The sequence below is a fragment of the Cryptotermes secundus genome, unplaced genomic scaffold (assembly GCF_002891405.2).
Source record: "Cryptotermes secundus unplaced genomic scaffold, Csec_1.0 scaffold1339, whole genome shotgun sequence".
Taxonomy (NCBI): Eukaryota; Metazoa; Arthropoda; class Insecta; order Blattodea; family Kalotermitidae; genus Cryptotermes; species Cryptotermes secundus.
In genome coordinates, this window is record NW_019731295.1 from 177,769 (window position 1) to 198,668 (window position 20,900).

Below are 20,900 nucleotides of genomic sequence, written 5' to 3' on the forward strand. Positions count from 1 at the left end.
ATGTTCCTCCCCCATACATTAAGTGTACTTGTCATTTACCACAGGATGGTGTCAACAGAAGTTAAAGAAGAGGAGGAGCAGGTATCTAATCAAATTTTTGTTGGAAAGCTCAAAAATTAAACGACTGTCACCAATGGTTTATAGTACAGTTCATGGGCAATGCACTGCTGAAAATGAGTTATGTGCTACATTCAAAGGCAGTCCTCCATGACCATATGATGTGCCACATTCAAAGGTAGTCCTTCACGGTCATAAAGACATCAATCATATGAACACTGACAAAACTGAGCAGCTTATTCACACTTCTATTCATGAAATCTTACAAGTGAATGTCTGTGTCAGCAAAGTTGAAAGTACCTTTAACAAGCACCATTGTCTTTTGTAAGTGATCAAAGATGAGTTCCAAAACATCTTTACTTTTTAAAAGCAAGGACGAGTTCCAAAGTTGTCAGGTCAAACATGAACCACCGTGGTAATATACAAATTCTACAGTGTGTAAAAGAGATAAAAAGGAGCAGGTTCATATCAGGGCATGCTGAAATCTTGCAACTACAACAACGGAATGACTGTCAAAGTTTAGGACAATTGGAAAACGGTAATATGACATCCATGTGTCATAATAATATGAAATACCTTCATACTGCGACTATTAAGAGAAGAGTGATGAAGTGTTAAAACAACTGTATATTTTCTATGCTTTCATTTTTATCCCTAAGCTGAGTACAACATATGACTATTTCATATCAAACAACTTTTTACAGAATTTTATTTGTCAATATTTTTTTACAGCTATGATATGCATGTTTTGTTTGAAGAGCATAAAAATAAAGCCTTGCAGAATGGCAAACACATAACTTCTATAATTGTAAAAGTGTACAAGAACAGAAGCAAATATTTATCACAAAATGTAACATTAACATTAATAATAATAATAATAATAATAATAATAATAATAATAATAATAATAATAATAATAATAAAGGATACAAGCATAGGAATTTGCAACTGACTTAGACTTTCAAAAAAGCAGATCCATACTAGTGCATTTCAGATAGGTTATGGATAGAATTTATTATCTCTAAACAGGAACATGTAAGGTCTGTCTGGGAAGACAATAAAGGCACAACTGAAGACACTGGCATTCAGCAAGTACTGCTAGTACATACAAACTATTAACTAATGATCAAGCCATCCAAATGGACTGGTTTCATATGATGCATGAACAAGAAATTATCTTCAAAAATATGTTTGAACAATTTGAAATTACAAATGATAAAATAATTCCGTCCAGTGTGACTGTTGAAGCTTATACTACTTCACTTCTTAGCACCCTAACATGTTTCGGTCCTTATAGACCATCATCGGAGGGAACATCAATACTTTTAGAAACTACTATTACATTGGGTGTTTTGATTTTTAAAATAGATAAATATACAATATTTGTAATATACACTTTATACAAAATCCAAATTTCTTACAACTACAGCAACTGTCCTTGATGCATTAAAGTTTTTTTAAAAACTTGTTGTTATTTAAGATAAAATTCTTTAACCAGATAGGTTCGTGTCCCTAGTCCTTTCATTTCACTTGATGGGGCATGCTATGAACAAACATAGGACAACAAGAACTACCTTCCCAAGAAAGACAGGCGGTACAAGTTTGGCCCCGTCAAGAAAAACAAAAGGACAAGGGACATGAACTTATTCAGTTAAACAATTTTAACTTAAATAACAAAAAGTTTTTAAAAAACTTTAATTAATCAAGGACAGTTCCTGTAGTTGTAAGAAATTTGGATTTTGTTTAAAGTGTCTATTACAAATTTAAAAATCAAAACACACAATGTAATAGCAGTTTCTAAAAGTATTGATGTTCCCTCCGATGATGGTCTATAGGGACCAAAACATGTTAGGGTGCTAAGAAGTGAAGTAGTAAAAGCTTCAACAGTCACACTGGACGGAATTGTTTTATCATTTGTAATACTGTTAGTGTGACGGACCAGAATGAAACAAATCAAATTTGAAATTAGTGACCATCCAAATTATATTATGGTGCTCACAAATTGCTTTGGTGTATTTTCCCAAAACAGTGTGTCCAAGTACGAAGTACTTTGAATATTTGATCAAATGAAGCAAATTTTCCTGTGAATAATTATCTTTTTATGTTTGAATTGTTATGTAAAATCTGCTAGACTATGAGGTAAACTCTTAGGTTTTGAATAAAAGCAAAACTTGCTGATTGATCTTGTGCTAACAGCTGGCCAAAGATTGCCTAGGTTTCAACAGCATAAGGAACTTTTGTCACAGCTAATTAAATGGAACACTTAGTATTATGCATATGGCTGAGGCATGGGCACTGGTTAACAAGACAGAAGATGCATTTCTTGCACAGAAAATATGGCAACAATTACATAAACTCAGATGTTTGCACAGCAGAAAATGTTTATTTCATCACTTGTATGTGGTCTATTTCACAGCACTATAATGCACTCACCAACCAAAGTTGCATAACTAAAATAAATCAAAATTTAGCTGCATCTGTTTCAGTAAGACTGATAATTAGATTCAAATACTTGAAAGAGCAATATTGGAATGGCACACTATACAGATCAAAATGAAAATTATACCACAGCTGCAAAACAACAAAATGCCTAGCAGTTCACTGTTGAGAGAAGCAGACTACAAACAAACAGCACGACTTCTCAAATGCACATTTGGTGCAGGTTCTAGATCCCAAGCTAACCTAACACATCAACAGAATATACAAAAACGAATTTAAGGTAAGACAGCATGTACTCCATTTGAGATAACTTAATCATAACAAAAATGATTCTTTAGGAAAGACACATTAACAAAACTAAAAACATGATTCAATCCCTAACGAAACAGCATAATTGTTGAAATGCTTCTTAACAATCATAGTTTACACGAGCGTTTTTCTTTATACAAATAAACTGCAGATTAGAATCGTTCATCACAAACTATCACAGTGTTATCTGCAATTCGTGCTTCATGTTCTTTTGTGTTCTTTTAATAACTCATGTACATAATCAACACTTGCTCTCAAAACACGTAACTTTTTTCAACAGACTTCACGCTTAGAAAAATACAACTTCAGTCAGGGAACAATATTCTTGTACCAAGGCAAGCCACAGCCAAATGAAGATCCCCTTCATCTTACATCAAGTAAATGTTTCATTACCCAAACTGCTTAAATTAAGTCATCAAAAACCCCAACAATCCACCAAGAACATATGTCAAGCTTCCAAATGCCTATTAATCCAACAACAAAGCACCATTATCAAAGGAAAATTCATAACTGCAGTTTACTTCCCTTTCAGTCTATGGTTATGTCACACATGGCTCACTTATCACTACATGATTCATCACAAAAATTAACTGCAAATATAAATTCATTCTTCTGTAGTGTGTATTTATACACTCCTAAGCCCAACCATTCAGGCACAACAATTTAGCATTCTTTATTATATTAAGCAGTCCTTGAATTAATCAGTACACTTACTGTGTTGATAACTTATAACCATCAAGTGTCACAAAAGATCTCTCTTTGTATTACGCATCAGGTCTGCGGGATCTTTAATGCTTTTCTAAAAAAAAAAAAATTCCTCAACCTCATCTCTTTAGAAAGCCCCTTCACTTCCACTCTCAGGAACTCTGTAGTTACAGTTGCTCAAGTGAATGACAAACATACTTTAACTGAACACAAGCAAAGAAAGCCTTGTAGTAATTTTGACACTGAAGTCCAATGCCATGTACAAAATCTGACTCACTTCCTAAGCAATCTGCTCTTAATACACTACAAATCAAGCTCAAATAATGTCAGGGGGGCACAATATGCATGTAGTTTTCAAAGAATGGCACTGTAGAATTTTACTGACATGTGTTATTTAATTAGAAGCATTAAAATTAATTAATTTTAAATCATATTATACAAATGAAAATTACAACTGACTATCTTCTTTAGAGGATTTGAAGTTTTCACAGAGTTGGTTATGATGAGTCGTATCTTCTGTATAATGCTGTGTAGTCCATTGAAAGTCAAACAACATTTTGGTAGAAATGTCACCTCCATTTTCAAGATTGAAGAATAAGTCATGCAAGAAACCAGCACGAAGCATGTAGCCACCTGTTTGCTAACTATTTTCATGCTGGTTTCTTGCTTGGCTTATTCTCCATCCTGAAGATGGAAGTGACATGTTCCTCCAAAATGTCAGTTGACTTTCAACAGACTACATGGCGTTATATCCCAGCAAACAGGACTCTTCGATTACCTTCTTAAATTTAAAAAGTTTGCTACATTTCTCGGTTAACTGAACGGCAGCAAACAAGGTTAAAAATTACTGAGTAGATCTTGCATTTCAGAGTGCCCATACCTTGGGAAGCTGAGATGCTAAATGAGACCTTCTCCTTCTTCCTTTGAAGAACATGTAGTTCTATTACATTCTTAGAAAACTGGTCTTTTTTTTTCCCCCGAAACACTGTTTTATAGTAGTGTTCATTTTAGGACCATGTACATATAAAATGTGGATAACGTCCTTAGAAATAAACAATTACATATGAGAAGTCAAATTTTGGCATTTCTGACTTCACAGCTTAAAATCACATCAGTTACTGCTAACAAAAGAATGAAACACAATTCACAATACAATAATTATAACTTGATAACTTAACAGCCACAACCTTTTGATCAATGCAGATATGGTACATTGTACCTTGAACGTTCTTGATCCTAACTTGATTATTCCAAATGGGTCATGAATGTCTCCTCTATTATTACTTTCTGTTTTTTTTCTCACTCTATACAGAAATGTAATTAGTTTGTAATAATACACAATCCCCCTCGTTGGTGTCTCCACCTTATTGTGGTGAGGGGGTTTGAGTATGCCAAGAACCCTGAGAGCTATACCAGCGGTAGCGTAACTACTGGTAGGGCCTCCCTTGCTGGACAGGTTAAAGGGTAGGCATCAGATGAAGAGAGACACCAAAAACCAAAAACCAAAAACTGATGCCGGAAGCAGCGTCATCAGCAGCGACTTGAAGCACAGAACAAATGATGCTCGAGATGGTTCAAGTTCGTATAGCAACAGGCATGACCAGAGTGGTTTGAACGGCTGTTGTACTGCGATGTGGAAAGCAAATGGAAAAACTACCACATTATCACTTTTCCTGGATAGTCTCTATCCAAAAACAGAAGATCACATTAAGTGGAGGAACTGTTTTGGAAGAGACTGTGGACCTGTCGTCTGATAGATTACTGATGATGAATACACAATAGCTACTAGTCAAGAAAGCTCAGTCTGTATAGTGGCTAGGCTATAGGCCTATGATAAGGGTCTGATTCCCAAGTCTCGCCACAAACACAAAGAAACAGGACTGCATAACTGTGAATAAAAGTACACAATACACAGGAAAACAAAAAGTGCTAATACTTAATACCACTAAATTTTTTTTTAAACAATCTTACATCAAATATAGTGAAAACACGACTTAGGGTTTCCTTGCAAACCAGTGAATTTGAACAATGAATTAATAATATCTTAAATGGAGAACATTCTCGGGATAACTGACTTTAAATCATTTAAAATGAATGTTAAATGTGGGAAAACCTTACACTGAGGAACAACAAATGGGAATTATACTGCAGTATGCTGAATATTCTGTTGCAAAGTTTCATCTTGATTTGTATGACTATGCCAAAACAATTCTATTACATTTTACAGGAAGATAGATTTGCATGAGATTTTCTAAGTATGCAGTCTATTACCCTGTGAACCTATCAGTTACATATATACTAGTCACTTCATAACTTCAAGAAAGAAGTTTATATTACATCAGATATTAGAGGAGAAACAAAATAAATAATACCCTTTTTCAAAAATTTAATCTACATACTTCCTAATCTGTCAGAAAAATGAACCAATATGAAACATTCATGTTAAGTACTTTACTGGTCATTATTTTTAATTGAATTTTTATTTCATTCTTTTGCGTTTTTTTCAGAAATAAACAGAGATGTGTGTACACTGTTGATTAACAATTTGCAGTTATTTTTGGGACAAATTAATGAGAAATTCTATACAAACATCACAAAATCATATGTATGAAAACAGCCATCTGTCAGGTTGACTCTCACAAAATATATCATTATGATGAATGTACTGCATATATTAAAATGCTGACTGCATGTTCTTTTAAGATTCTGGCTTACTAGAAAGATGTGATTCTAGCTATGTGGATCATTTAAGTATCACTCCCTTCCAACCAGGCACAAACATCTGACCAGGAACCAAAGAAAACTATACTCTTGATCTGGAACACTATCGAACCATTTGAAACAATACAAAATAGTTATAAATTTACAGATTTTACAAGGTATAAGAAATAAATAAACTATCTTTCCTCAAGTACAGAATTAACAGTAAGTTAATCTGTCATACACAAAAGAAACATCTACAGTTAGTAAAATAAATAATTTAAATACTTATGTACACATACCAATTTATAGATAGTATATATTTAAGATATATAAATTCATGATCAATGTACATCTAGTTGTTTTCAATCCAACTATGTCTCTCCATTGTGCAAGTGTAATCAGGTTACCCTCATGCTCCTTGAAGGAACCACAATTTCTCACAGCCTTTGATAACATTAAAATATAACTCTACACATACAATTACCATGATACTCATTAAAAATAAATATAGTATATTCTACTGCACAACCCACTGAAATCTTCATAAGGAAACATATTTTATAAAACAAATTTCTTAAAAAGGTACTGGTGCTTATTATGTTTACTAAAAACAAAGTATGATTCTGATATAAGACATCATGATACTTAAACTTGGTATTTCTTTTAATTCAGAGAGGCATATACAGCTTGGTAAAAACATTTAAAAAGGATAAAACGCAAATAATACAGCTACCATTTTACCCAACTACACTCGCACAATATGAGACATAAGGGATCATTAAATATTCCTTAAACAGACTCACATCTGTATCATGCATCAACATCATCCACAATATTTTACTTGTCAAGCATTTGCCCAAATTTTCATGAATACAATTTCTGTACTTATCTTTTAGTTATTAAAATATATATATATGTTCTTATGTATTTCTTATTATTGCTTTGTTCTTGGTTTCCAGAGTGTGAATGTGGAAAACAATCCTACTACACATTAGTAGCATTTAACACATGTATTGTTATTAAATAGCTATTAGCACATGACCTGCAATTTTGATTCCATGTCATCATACTGAAGCCAATTTACAGAATCTTTCACAGGCACAACATACACTCGTGTGGCTAAAGTTATACTTGTCTTCTAGACTTCCCCATCAAAGTACGGTGGCCAAAAGATTACAGAAAAAAAAATGGTCATACATTCTCACACACACACACAGCAAGTGTAGTGCTTCATTTCACTCCATTACAAATTAAGAAGTGCACCGAAACCTCTTGTCAACAGCCATTTCACTTTCAGTGTGCAATGTAGAATGAAGGGTGGGTTTCATGATATCATGAATATGACAATGGTGCTCATGGACTTGTAAAATACTCCATCTGATTTTTCTTTTATAACTGGAAATAGACTCAATGGAAGGCTGGACAGTATAAACGTGTATCCAAAGTAAAATATTTGTCTCTTGCAATAATATTGTAAATGCAACTCTTGTTATATTTGTTCAGAGAACTCTCAACTGTAATCAGCTGACGAACCATACCAAGAGCAATATATTTCTTGGTTAATGGTCAGAACTGTTTAAGAAACACCAATGAAACAAACATTCCCTTCACTTTGTTGGAAATATTATACTACTACTAAAACAAAACATATTTCTGTAATACTTTCTGTGATAACTAGTGGTACTGCACAGACACCTAAACAAATACTTCATACTGTTTGGCTGCCAATAATTAAGAAACCTTCATTGAAAGAGTTGCTGGTGATCTGCTTTTACAATTAACCTAAGTATTATTATATTAACTAGTGGGAAAACTGCAATTAAACCATTAAGCTAAACTGAGACTAAAACAAAGCACTTGCTCCCTCTTACTACTGTGATGAAGCAGTGTATGTATGTGTAAGTGCAAACTGCTAACAAATTCACAGGTGAACATAGGAATATATATCACCATATATTGTACTACTAATCTGTATCACTACTCTCACCATAATAGGTTCTAAGGCTGCACACACATGGGACTAATCAGTGTTTAATCTCATTTTCAAATAGAGGATGTATTATATGAAATGTAAATCACATTATTGTAACACTGCTCATGAACTAAAAGGCACTGGAATATAAACTGAACAAATCTTAGTAGTATTGTATTTCAGAATCCTGTTGCATTATAGATGGAATACTTATGATCTAAAAATGAAATCTAAGTATGTTAGAAAATCAAGAATTTGTGACCTACATTTTACAGGTGTTCAATGACGGCTTGACAGATACCATACCTGCGTTCAACTTCAGATCACGTGTTGTTAACCTTTAAGTGCCGAAGTGCCCTGTTTGTGCCAGTCATGAGTAAGGTCGTTGTGGCCAAAGTGCCCCGTTTGTGCCAGTCAGGCATTTAAACTCTGCTAGTGGAAGTGCGCGCACACGCCGCTAGTGGAAGCACATGCACAGTCCTAACTATTTATTTTTAAATGTAGTACTTATGAGACAGACTTGAGTAAAACTGTAATAGAGGGATTAAATTGATACCTAAATGAACAACAGCAAATAAAAATATATGTATGAGTTATGCCAAAACTTATCCACGATCCAGTAATTTTATTGCAGATTCTGCAGATAGGTATGTTAAAAATATATTGTAAAATTCGATGTACATACCTTCTTTGCTGTTACCTGCTTGATGTATATATAGGCTGAAATTATACTACAGTATTCAATTTCACTACGAACGCACAGAAAACAGATCGCACTCTGTATCTTAGCCACGATGCAGCTGTCTGCTCATTCAAATAGAAGGGGCAATAAACTTTTGCAGCTCTAACGGAATGTCTTAGCACTGAAGAAGGGACCTCTCTAGCTTTCTCTTGAATAGCCATGCTTTCATTCTTCTGTCCTTCAGTCAAAAGATTTGAAAATCCGAAGAGTGTAAGCAGGGCTAGCAGAAGACCAAATGATTTTATTGCTTCCATCTGTTTTATGACACCATGGACTGCTAAAATTTGTCAAGTGTTACAAACAGAAATGAATTTATAATGCAGAACTCTGTGAAGAACTGGGAAACCATTTTTGCAGTACGCATCAAAATTAAAACAAAAAATTGAAAATAGAGTATAACACTTTGTATTAAAAATTTCAAATCTTCCGTTATAATATGCAATACCATGGTCTTTGCTGATATAAACAAAGTTAATACCATCCATTTATCATAAAAATTGAGCAGCATTTTTAAACACTACGCTTAAAATTGATTAAGTGCCTAATAGGAACGGACATTTAAACGCGCTCCAGCAGCGGGCATTTAAATAAACTCCGGCCAGCTCAAGCTTACCACTATTTCGAAGTCCGGCGTTTAAAGGTTAAGCAAGTAGAGAGTAACTGTAGCCATGGTGGCTCTTATCCCTAAAACAAGTTTCAGCAAAGTGACAGCCAACATGGCATATGAACAACATCCCTGACACACACCCAAAAGAAAAAACTGAGGGGAGTACGTCAGGCAAATCAGGTGGACAAATGATAGATCTGTCCGTACCAATCCAACTCCCTGGAAACTTTTGATTTATGATGTTCCCCAGTTCTATGTGATAATGTGGAGGTGCTCAGTCTTGTTGGCACAGCATGTCACTGGGACCCTCTTCTTCCAAAACCGGCAAGAGGAATTAATCCAAAAAACCTAGGTACATTATGCTAGTCACAGTATGTTCAGGAAAGAAAAAAGCCTAACACTTTCTGTTTGAACAAAGCACAAAACAAGTTTAACTTTGAACTGTCCCTCATAAGTTCAGTTACTTCACAAGGACTACTGCTCCCCCAAATACTCATGTCATGTTAATTAACACTTCCCAGTAAACGAAATGTGGCTTCACCACTGAAAACAATTTTGGCTGTAAAAATGTTGTCGTCGTAAAGTCTAGAAAGAAAGTCACAGCAAAATGTGTAGTGAACTTCTTTACCTTGGGCACTTACATGTTGCAACTGATGGTGCTTCTAGCTTCTAAATTTCAAATGTTTCCACAGAATTATGTGCACTGTTGTGTGTGGCATGTGAAAGTGCTAAGTAGCATGCCTGGTTGAGCCGTGTGGACTGCAAATGGTAGCCACTTGAACTTCATCCACCTCATAAGACAATCTACACTACTTGCAAAGTGACCTTTTTTTTAGCAGTTCCCTTCCAAAAACCACATGAAATCTCCTCTGCACTGCAACCGTAGTACACATGAAGTTCTTATACCTCCACTCCCCTATACGTCTTCATGTCATGGTACTTAATTAAGCTCAGGAACGTTTTTACAATTTCTTACTTGAGACATTATTTTTACGATTGCAAATGTAATGCTTCAGGTGGAAATATATGGAAACTCAAGTGGCACAAATTATCATATAACCTACTAATATGCATTTAGTTGTAATTTCTGTGCCTTTCAGAACATGAATAAGGTTGCAGCAATACGGTACACATTTCATGTGTACACCCTGTATACCAATCCTCCCTCAATAATTCACATATACAGTATGAGACAAATTCTGAGAACCTCATATTTCACAAAAATCTCTTACCTTATGAATTAGCAATTCTGATTCATGTCCCATATGATAACCTGTAACCAGCTCTTGTGGGACCACAACATGGCCTGGGAAGTTATGAACTCCCAAATGTCCACATCCAAACCTATCAGTGATATTTCTTTTTAATGTGCACTCTAAAAAGCACCACAACATTCACTAATTACAAATCTCAGGAACTTTTTTTATTAAGTTGACTAGTCACATACAACCAATCAGCTGTCTGTGACAAAAAAAAAATATATATATATATTTATGTATGTATATCAATGGCAATATTTTAAAAAATGCCACCAACAATGAAACCATCCTTCCCCTGCTTCACTATTTAAATAAAGCAAAGGATAATCACACCTAATAATAATTAACTAATATTACAGTATTAATAATAATAATAATAATAGTATCACATCTGACTGCTGCATCATCAGCGAGCACATTATCTTCCATTCTCTTCTGCAGCAGTCCTGCAAACTGCTCTCACCCTATGCATGGTCTCAAGAGGAATAATACTGTGAAATAATCTCTAGAACTTAAAAAAAAAAAGTGTATGTAACAGCACTGACAGCTCCAGTCAACTATCACAATCGAAATTACTTTAGGTTTCTCAACTTTTGTTTCTTTACTTATAAAAAGAGGTCTTTAACAGAAGTGGAATGCTTCTGTTTTTGTTAAATAAGTGTTACATCTTATCCTTTCAACAATTCATGGAAATGCAACATTCACTATCATATGTAAATGGAAGATCAGTTCTTTTTGATATTAATTCGTGTACTGTGCACCACATTTGCTCACTTACAAGGACAAAAAGACACATTCTGTCACCGGTGTGTTTGTAATGTAGAAAGAGGTTAATCAATTTAATCAAGTACATCATTCATTAACAAATAATTAATTTTAAATAAGAAATATGGGCACATCTTATGCAGGGATTCTGTATTCATATTCCAATCATCATTATCAAAATTGACCTTACATTTTCATTAGAGATAACCCTGTTAAAAAGTCGGTCATATGCCAGACGTAATAATCCAAAATAAAAATCACGTTAACTACATAGGTAACTGCCCCATGTACTGATACTCCAAACAGATATGCACTGAATACCAAAACCTATATTCAAATCATCATAAGGGCTGTGTAAACCGAAGATAGTATCATTATGCTGCATCAGCACTAGTCATAAGCTGAGCAAGGTTTCACATACAGATCAGTGCACCTTGTCCATAAACCAAGACATGATGAGCACCAAAAACACCCCCCAAAAGGCTGTACAAAAATTATCAGGAAAATTATCTCATTACAGTACTTCTATTAAATAAAGTTTTAGAACTAATATCAATTTCTATAAGCTCTCCAACATGATACATTTTAGACGTTCTAACAATATCACAGCACTTTCATTAAGAAATAATCTATGTTATCTAATACTGTACATTCCCATAATATTAAAACCATGTTTAAAATATGAAATTACTATTTAAATGCATAATGTACTATATTAGTATTTCATCAGACGAACTGCTAGATTACGCATAATAAATGTCCGCAAGTCCCATATGTCACATCTTGGAAATGAGCAAATATGAGCATCTAATTTCTAAAAGTGATTGCTAACGCAACGTTAAATATTTGGTGGTGAAACATGCTTCATGATTCACACCAATATGGTCTCCATTTCTTTTATATAAAGCACACTGCTTTGGAAAGTTATATACATGTATTATCACGTAAAGCACTTTTCTCTCTCAGTTCACATTGTGAATACTAATTATGCAGTCACTGTTATTAAGGTGGTGTGTTTAAGCAATCTAGAGTGAAATTTCAGACACAAACTAGTGGGCCATCTTAACACTGCAACGGGTAATTACACAACAGCCTAATGATATCTAACAAGTTTACAAATTTCATCCAAATTACATGTGTATATTTTCTAAAACAACAAATTATCAACAATATTTTCATTTCTCAGCAAGTGTCTTACTTTAAAATACAAAGCACAAAAACTGAAGTTAACCACAACAGTGACAATTCCGCAGCCTACTTAAACAGCAGAAAACAATTGCCAACAGACTAGAGAAACCTTTCCTTCCTAATGACTCCTATATTCAAAACAAATTCTCTAAAATATTATTTGTGGCATAGCCCTTAAAATTCAATAGACTGCTTTTCCATTAACTGCTATTCTTATATGACAAGCACCAGTGAGCAGCAAAACTTTGTTTTAAATTACATATTACCTAAATTTTTAAAGCACTCTGTTGATGATTTTTAGAGTGTTTTCCATCATATATTTTTCAGCATTTGCATATAGAAGAATCGTATTTTGCAACAACCTGTCCCAAGGCCAACCTGTACAATTCCATTCAGATTTAACCATATATATACATATATATGGTTCCCCTTTAAAAATCTATCAAAATAATCAAGAATCTCTCTAATATTGTATAGTGTAAATAATGCATCTCCCTGCACATGAGGTTAAATTTTACGGAATAGTACAAGGGGGCTATGTGGAATTATTAAGCTCCCTATATCATTATTGCTGCAGAGCATTCCCTTGTATCACTGATGGGGTTGGGCAAATCGGTCTCCCACCAGAAGAAGAGGCATCAACACTATGTAGCCTCATCTGGTGTGACAAACTTCTGCTGCACAGCCCTAATGCCCACCACAATTCTCTTCTCCGTCAGGCTATAGGATCATGCACTTGTACCAGCAGGTGCGTTATTGCTGTGGCGACTCCTCCTCAGTGTCCACCGGACTTGGGGAAAGGAACTTGCGCACATATTTGGGATAATGGGTCTTCTCGTGAGCTTTAAGGATGGTGGAACGTGAAAAGGTTTTCCCACATAGAGCACAACGAAAAGGCCGCTCTCCTGTATGTACTCGGCAGTGGTCTTTCATGTGATGTCGCAACTTGAATGCCTTGCCACAAAATTCACATTTAAAAGGACGATCACCCGTGTGAACAGGAAGGTGCGCAATAAGTGAGCCCACATCTGGGAATGATTTCCCACAAAATTTGCACAACACAACATTAGATGATGTGCCCACTTCTCCTAGCCCAACTGCGGTTGCTGCTGCCAAGTCCAATTCCATTGCTGAATTTTCATGTGGTGAAGGTTCTGGCAAATCTTGTCGACTCCCAAAGTGAGTCTCCATGAGGTTCAGAGGTTCTGCAGGTATGCCAGCTGTGGCCATTGATGCAAGAGATTGCTGCTGGTGCAAATGCACCTGCTCACGGTACTTCAAGGTCTCAAGACTATGGGACAGGATGTGACGGGTGAGTTTGCTCTGGTAAGGAAAAGACGCACCACAATACATGCACGCGAACAACCGCGGGGAGTGACTCTCTGGAGGCTCACTCACCCCCAGTGACTCCTGCAACAAAACAAAAGAACATCAACTTCTTTTATGCTTGAATTGTTAAAATTGGAAATTTTGTTCTTTTTTCCTGAGTAATACATCCCAAAAGAAAAAAAAAAAGGAGTCGAAAAAATACAGCACAAGAAGTTGACGCTCATTTTGTTTGGCAGCAAGGTAATGAGAGGGTGTATGGTTTAACTTCCAAAGAGAGAATGTATGTCACTTATATTCACAGCTAGTAATTGATTCCACAGTAGTTGACAATTATCCATTTAAACCATTAAAAACAACCATGGCCAAAATTGAAGGTCAACTTCTTGACAGCAAGGCAGTTAAAGTATTTATAAAAGCATGCAGATACAAAACTTACAAAGGTTATGAAACAATACTCTAATTCCCTTGTACATCTCTACTACTACACACACACACACATTAATTCATTCATCCATTTTTCAAAGAACGCATTCATGAAATGAAATTTTAATTATATACTACTGTAATATAAAACAAGAAACCAAACAATGTAATTACATATAAGAACCAACATACATTATTCTCAAGGAGAGTGTTATGTTAAGACAAAAAAGTCATACTCAATACAAGTAACTAACCATGACACATGTTCCAATTTTACAAATCTATGAAAATCTACTATAATGTATGCTTTGTTAAGTGTTTAACTATAGAATTATAGCAAATAAAATAACAGAGGAATAACTAAAAACATGCAAACACCAAAAAAAATACATGCAGAACTCTTTAATTACAGATTAGAACATGAAAAAATAACAAAAACCAATAAACTATGATGCATTCACATTTAGTGAAAATTTAAATGGAAGAATAGTTACAAAACCTGTTACATGGGAGTACATTTTACAACATGTAACACGTTGCAGATTATTCTGTGGAATATAGTTTCCAAGTGTGGTGTCTGCAACTGTGCATCTTTCAGTCATTTAACGTTCATTTACTGCAGATGGAAATCTTCATTGACAAAGTTAACCCACATCTACCACTTGGGCTTGTCTCATATTCAAAATAAATATCATAAAATGATTACTGAAGTTATCTATCAAAAGTTTTTCATTTTTAATCAGTAATTTTTCACAGCCAAAAAAAAAACTATGCCAGTAAGAGACTACATTTAAGAGGCAGAAATTATTACTACCTTGTATTACATCAAATATATATCACATACAAACAACAAACTCAGTGGTTTTAGTCAAAATGAAAGCTGCACACCTTGATGAGATCTATATTTTACATTCAGTGCCTATCATTTGTAAGAGTTGGGACAGCTCAGCCAGCATAACAACTATACTACAGACTGGAAAATAAAGAAATTTAATTCAATTCTCCACAGCATCCAGAGCAGATCTGAGATTCACCCAGCCTCCTATCCAATGGATACCACACGCTCTTTCTCCAGGGGGGGGGGTAAAGCTGCCATGAAGTGAACTGATCACTCACCTTTATTTAATGCTGAGACTAGGTATGCATAGAGCTATTCTTTACTCTCCCCTATCTTCATGGCATGATGCTTAATACAGCACCAGGAATTTACCTATCATTTGTACGATAAGTTACATATGAAGCATCTGATAATGTATAGGTTGAGTTTCATGTAAAGTCGAGGTCAAAATAAGATCTGACATATGTCTGAGGACACCTTACATATCAGTTCTCACTGAAATATGTCAAGTAGTTTGGCAAATGAAACATAACAAATATGACATCTCCATTATACAGTCACTTATAAGCACTTCATGCTCCAAATACACAACCAGTTTCTATATACACATATGCAGCAAAATCTCTCACACAAGGCACACTCATCAGCTGATTTGTTTCAAAGTGAGTTCACATTTTATCATTCAAAATATGGTTCCTTAATCACAGTTTTTCCCCACGTATCAAGAGTGACTGAATAGATGAAACTGTTTGGGAACATCAGTGTGGGTTTCAATGTAACAGATCAACTACTGATGAGATATTTTACATTTGTCAGATACCGGAGAACAAATGGGAGTACAATGAAACAGTACATCAGCTATTCATAAATTTAAAGAAAGTCTATCATTCAGTTAGGAGGGAAGTATTATAAAATATTCTGATGAGTCAGGCTGATTAAAATGTGTTTAAATGAAACGCATAGTGAAATCCATATAGACAGACATGTCTGATAATTTCCCTATTCAGAATGGGCTAAAACAATATGCTTCATCGCCACTACTTTTCAACTTTGCTTTAGAATATGACATTAGGAATGGGTATCCCAAACACTATCAGAATATTGTGCAATACTTCCCTCCTAACTGAATCATAGGCTTTCTTGAAGTCTACAAATAGCTGATGTACTGTCTCATTGTACTCCCATTTTTTCTCCAATACCTGACGAATGCAAAAGATCTGATCTGTAGTTGATCTATTACATCAAAACCCACATTGATGATCCCCAGTAATTTTGTCTGTGTATGGACTTAACATTGAGAGAAGAATATTAGATACAATTTTGTATGAAGTTGATAGCAGCGATATCCCCCGATAATTTTTATCGCCCTTCTTGTGAAGGGGTACAATAATTGATTCCTTCCACTGATCAGGCAATTGTTCCTTATTCCAAGTAGAATTAATTAGCTTATGGATCTTAGAACATAATATTTCACCTCCTGCTTGAATCAGTTCTGCAGCAATTTGATCATTACCTGGTGATTTACATCTTTTCAACTTTGCAATAGCAATTTCAACCTCAAAAGGGCCAGGATCAGGTACTAAAGACTCAACTGATGTATTTCTATCTGCCTAACATCACTGACTCTACGTACATTCAATAACTGAGAGAAGCAGTTCATCCACCTATTCAAAATGTTGTGGGAATGTGCAAGCAGATCACCATTCTCATCCTTCACTAAGTTACTTTTAGGTTGGTAAAAGTCATTTATTCCTCTATACAGGTCTCTATGTTCTTGTTTTTACTGTTCATTGCAAGCTCATCAATTATGTCTTTCAGATACACTTACTTCTAACATTCCAAGTACCAAACCTCATATCCATTTTCCTTCGCTTAGGTCATTTGTCCAAGGAATCCGTGCAGGTCCAAGGATTCTTGTGATCTTTCACAACAAGCTTACAAAGTAGAAGGTATCTGTTCTACTCTGAAGTTCACATAAAAGTTCAAACAGAATGACAACAGAATAGTCCAAATGGATCCATTTCTAAGACTTGGTGCTGATGAATAAAACAAACATATGACAAGGGACAAGAAATAAGGAAGCAAATGCAAAATACTTCAGCAAAGCTAAAACATAACTCCAAATGTCCATTTCATGCAATTTAACAATATAGCATAATGCTTTAATAAAGTTTCTGGACTCAAAACACAATGCACAGACATTCACTCATTTCAGATTGTCAAAATGAGGTGGTAAGAAAGACCATCCCTATGAATGTACTTGAGAAATCTCTACATTGGCTAAGCAGTTCAATATAAGCACTACTTTATCTTCTATATGAACTTTTCCCCCCTCGTTGGTGTCTCCACCTTATTGTGGTGAGGGGGTTTGAGTATGCCAAGGACCCTGAGAGCTATACCAGTGGCAGCATAGCTACTGGCAGGGCCTCCCTTGCTGGACAGGTCAAAGGGTAGGCATCAGACAAAGAGAGACACCAAAAAAAAACAAAAACCAAAAACTGATGCTGGAAGTAGCATCATCAGCAGCGATTTGAAGCACAGAGCAAATGATGCTCAAGATGGTTCGAGTTTGTATAGCAACAGGCGTAACCAGAGTGGTTTGCACGGCTGTTGTACTGCGATGTGGAAAGAAAATGTAAAAACCAAAACATTATCACTTTTCCTGGATAGTCTCTTTCCAAAAACAGAAGATCACATTATATGGAGGAACTATTTTGGAAGAGACTGTGGACCTGTTGTCTGGCAGATTACTGATGAATGAATGAATGAATGAATGAACTTTTTTCATCCAGACTTCATTTCTCTGTCGTCGTTTAGTATGTAGGTGACCATAACCTGTTTCTTATAGTGAAAAATTGATCTATGTCCAAACAAATTTTCTTTGACAACAATTTAATGCATAAAGCAATCAGGAGAGCACAGCATAATTGGAAATGGACTGTACATTCATAATACTGCAATAATAAATAAGCAATATCATTATTTCAGTACGGTTCATTTCAAGAAAAACGTGGATGAAAACTTGGCACTTTTACATTTGTAACATATACCTCTGCCACCTTTGTGATGAAAATAGCAATAATCACAATGCTGGCCAGGAAGCATGATAGGGTTCTCTTAAAAACAGTAAAGATAAAAAGAAGACTTTGAATAACACCCAAAACCTCTACCACAAAACCTGCACATTGCTTTAGCTGCTGTGGCAAAACAAGCAAATTTCTCTGGGAATCCTACATCACGTTATGAAATCAGAAAGTTATATTTAAAATATATTAAATAACACATAACATTCTGATCATACAAAGCTCATGATTGTTCACAATGCTCTTTCTCACACTGTCCTGATGGTAAGAACCTGGGTCTGCGTAAAATGTGTTATTAAACTCCATGGCAAAGTATGGTGACTATCCATGTAAACATTCAGCAATAACATGTATGTTCCAGACATCAATTCAGCAGCATGCTGCAGCACTTAACAATTCAGCCAGAAGCAAAAGACGAATTTTTTCATCAGCAGAATTTCATCTATACAAACTGTATGACATACAAGAATACTACTAATGTGAAGAAGAAACAGTCTGGAGTCTTACACACAATTTTTGGAATTATGAAACCAAAATTCCATCACTAGAAACAATGTAATGATGTCCAATGAAGATCACATAAGCCTGCCTAGATCTAATAACAGCCAGAACTTCTGTTATCAGGCACAAGACAATCCTCATAAAATGTACTAAGCTCGTCTTTGCTTAAGTAATGGTTTGGTGTAAACTGTTGTATTTAAGACTGAGCTGTTTTGAAAATGACCATCAGAGTTCAACAGTTCGGTCAGAATGGTACTGATACTACTTCAAATTTCTCATGTCTTGTACCATGATAATAAAAATATATATATAAAAACATGTGATAATAAATGTAATTATAAATTAACATTTTCAGACACTTCATTTGAAAAAGTTCAACAATGATGTTCATTTAGCAGACACATTCTTTTGTTGCGGTGAGTGAGATAATTGTCGATTTGGATAATCGGCGTTCTACTGTACACAGTTTTAGCAGGATGAAGCCACATGTAAATTAACATGGAGATGTCGTGCAATGTGTTTCAAGGATGACTTTTGCCTCAATTCAGAGATATTAACTAGTCTACATGATCTCCAGATTTGTAGATTTCTGACTTCTTCTGTGTGTTCTGTTTACAAGACACACTAAGCTATTAACCTGGACAAAAAATTCAGGGAGCAATATATGATGGGGTACCCAAAAGAAACCGAACTAATTTTTTTGTGGGCAGAGCTTTTGTAGTACCGCGTTTTGCCGCTATGAGCGAATAGAGCTAACATTCCTGAGTCGATAAGCCGACGATGCTATGGGGAAAACTCAAGTGTTTGAGTGGTTTTCCTGTTTCAAAAATGGTGAAATGTCAATTGATGACAAACCTCGTTCTGGTCATCCTTCCAATGACCCCTGTTCCTCACCCTCCATACTCACCCGACCTTGCCCCATGCGACTTTTTTTTGTTTCCTCGAATGAAAAGAGACATGAAAGGAAAAAACGATGGAGGCGCTGTCAAGCATCTCAAAAGATGAATTTAGACAATGTTTTGAAAAATGGAATAAAAGGCTAAACAAGTGTATTAGTGTAAGTGGAGAGTACTTTGAAGGGGATTGAAGGTTTGTGCTTAAAATTTGAATAAATAAGTTTAAAAAAAATAAGTTCGGTTACCTTTTGGGTACCCCCTCGTACGACTATACAGGTGATATTGCATCGGTACTAGGCATTCCATGCACTGAAGAATGCATTATTCAATTAATATAAAATCTGCTCTATCATATTTCATTCTAAAATTACTATAGCATAAAACTTGTCAGGATTTTCAGATCCACTTTGTATACAGTCTGATGTTTATTCTTCCCAGCAGGAAACTTTTGGCCTTTTGCTTTCTCTAGACACATATAAAAGGAGATGAGGGAGAAGGATGCAACCTAAGAGTTCAGAAAAAAAATTTCATTGACATTATTCGCCTACTTCAGCATAATTTCTAATCCAAATTGAAATTGCAAAGATAATACCTGATATGCCTGAAACCGCAGCTGGGTGGCACGACAAAACTGCTGGGCCGCACGCCCATTAAAAAATCCCTGAGGAGAACAATGAACGTTATAAATAGTGGCTGTTTATTTTAGTGTAGCACTAAACTTAATAAATATGCACTGCACATAATGTTACAATTATGTTAAAAAACTTGGTTCCTGAGCATCTAAATCTATATGGTGAACACAGTAATATGGCTGTTCCAAGACAATCAATTAAATCAACATTTAAAAACCAATTCCCTAATGGGTAAACAGTAGGTAAAAATATGCAATGATTTTCTACTGCTGACTGGGATAACATTACTTCAAAACCATAAAGTTATGCAAGCTTCTAAATTTGGAAGCTCACACAGATCAACTGAAGAATTCCTGTGACCTGCTTCCAAACTGCAAATTGTGAAAAAATAATTTTCATTCACTTCTTAAAAGCTGTACAACAATGTGAAAACAGGCACACTTATACAAAAT

General features: G+C 35.1%; 1 protein-coding gene across 2 annotated transcripts in view; it reads right to left on the reverse strand.

Annotated features, from left to right (window-relative positions):
• The window catches only part of LOC111866979 (protein tramtrack, beta isoform), a 61,832-nt gene that overhangs the window by 11,314 nt on the left and 29,618 nt on the right, over positions 1-20,900 (reverse strand). The window contains exon 4 of one of the 2 annotated variants that reach the window (XM_023856376.2): positions 20,409-20,477. The exons of the other annotated variant lie outside the window; for it this stretch is intronic. Coding sequence (XP_023712144.1) covers positions 20,409-20,477 — 69 coding nt within the window. The remainder of the gene's footprint in view (positions 1-20,408; positions 20,478-20,900) is intronic. 2 annotated transcript variants of the gene reach the window in all.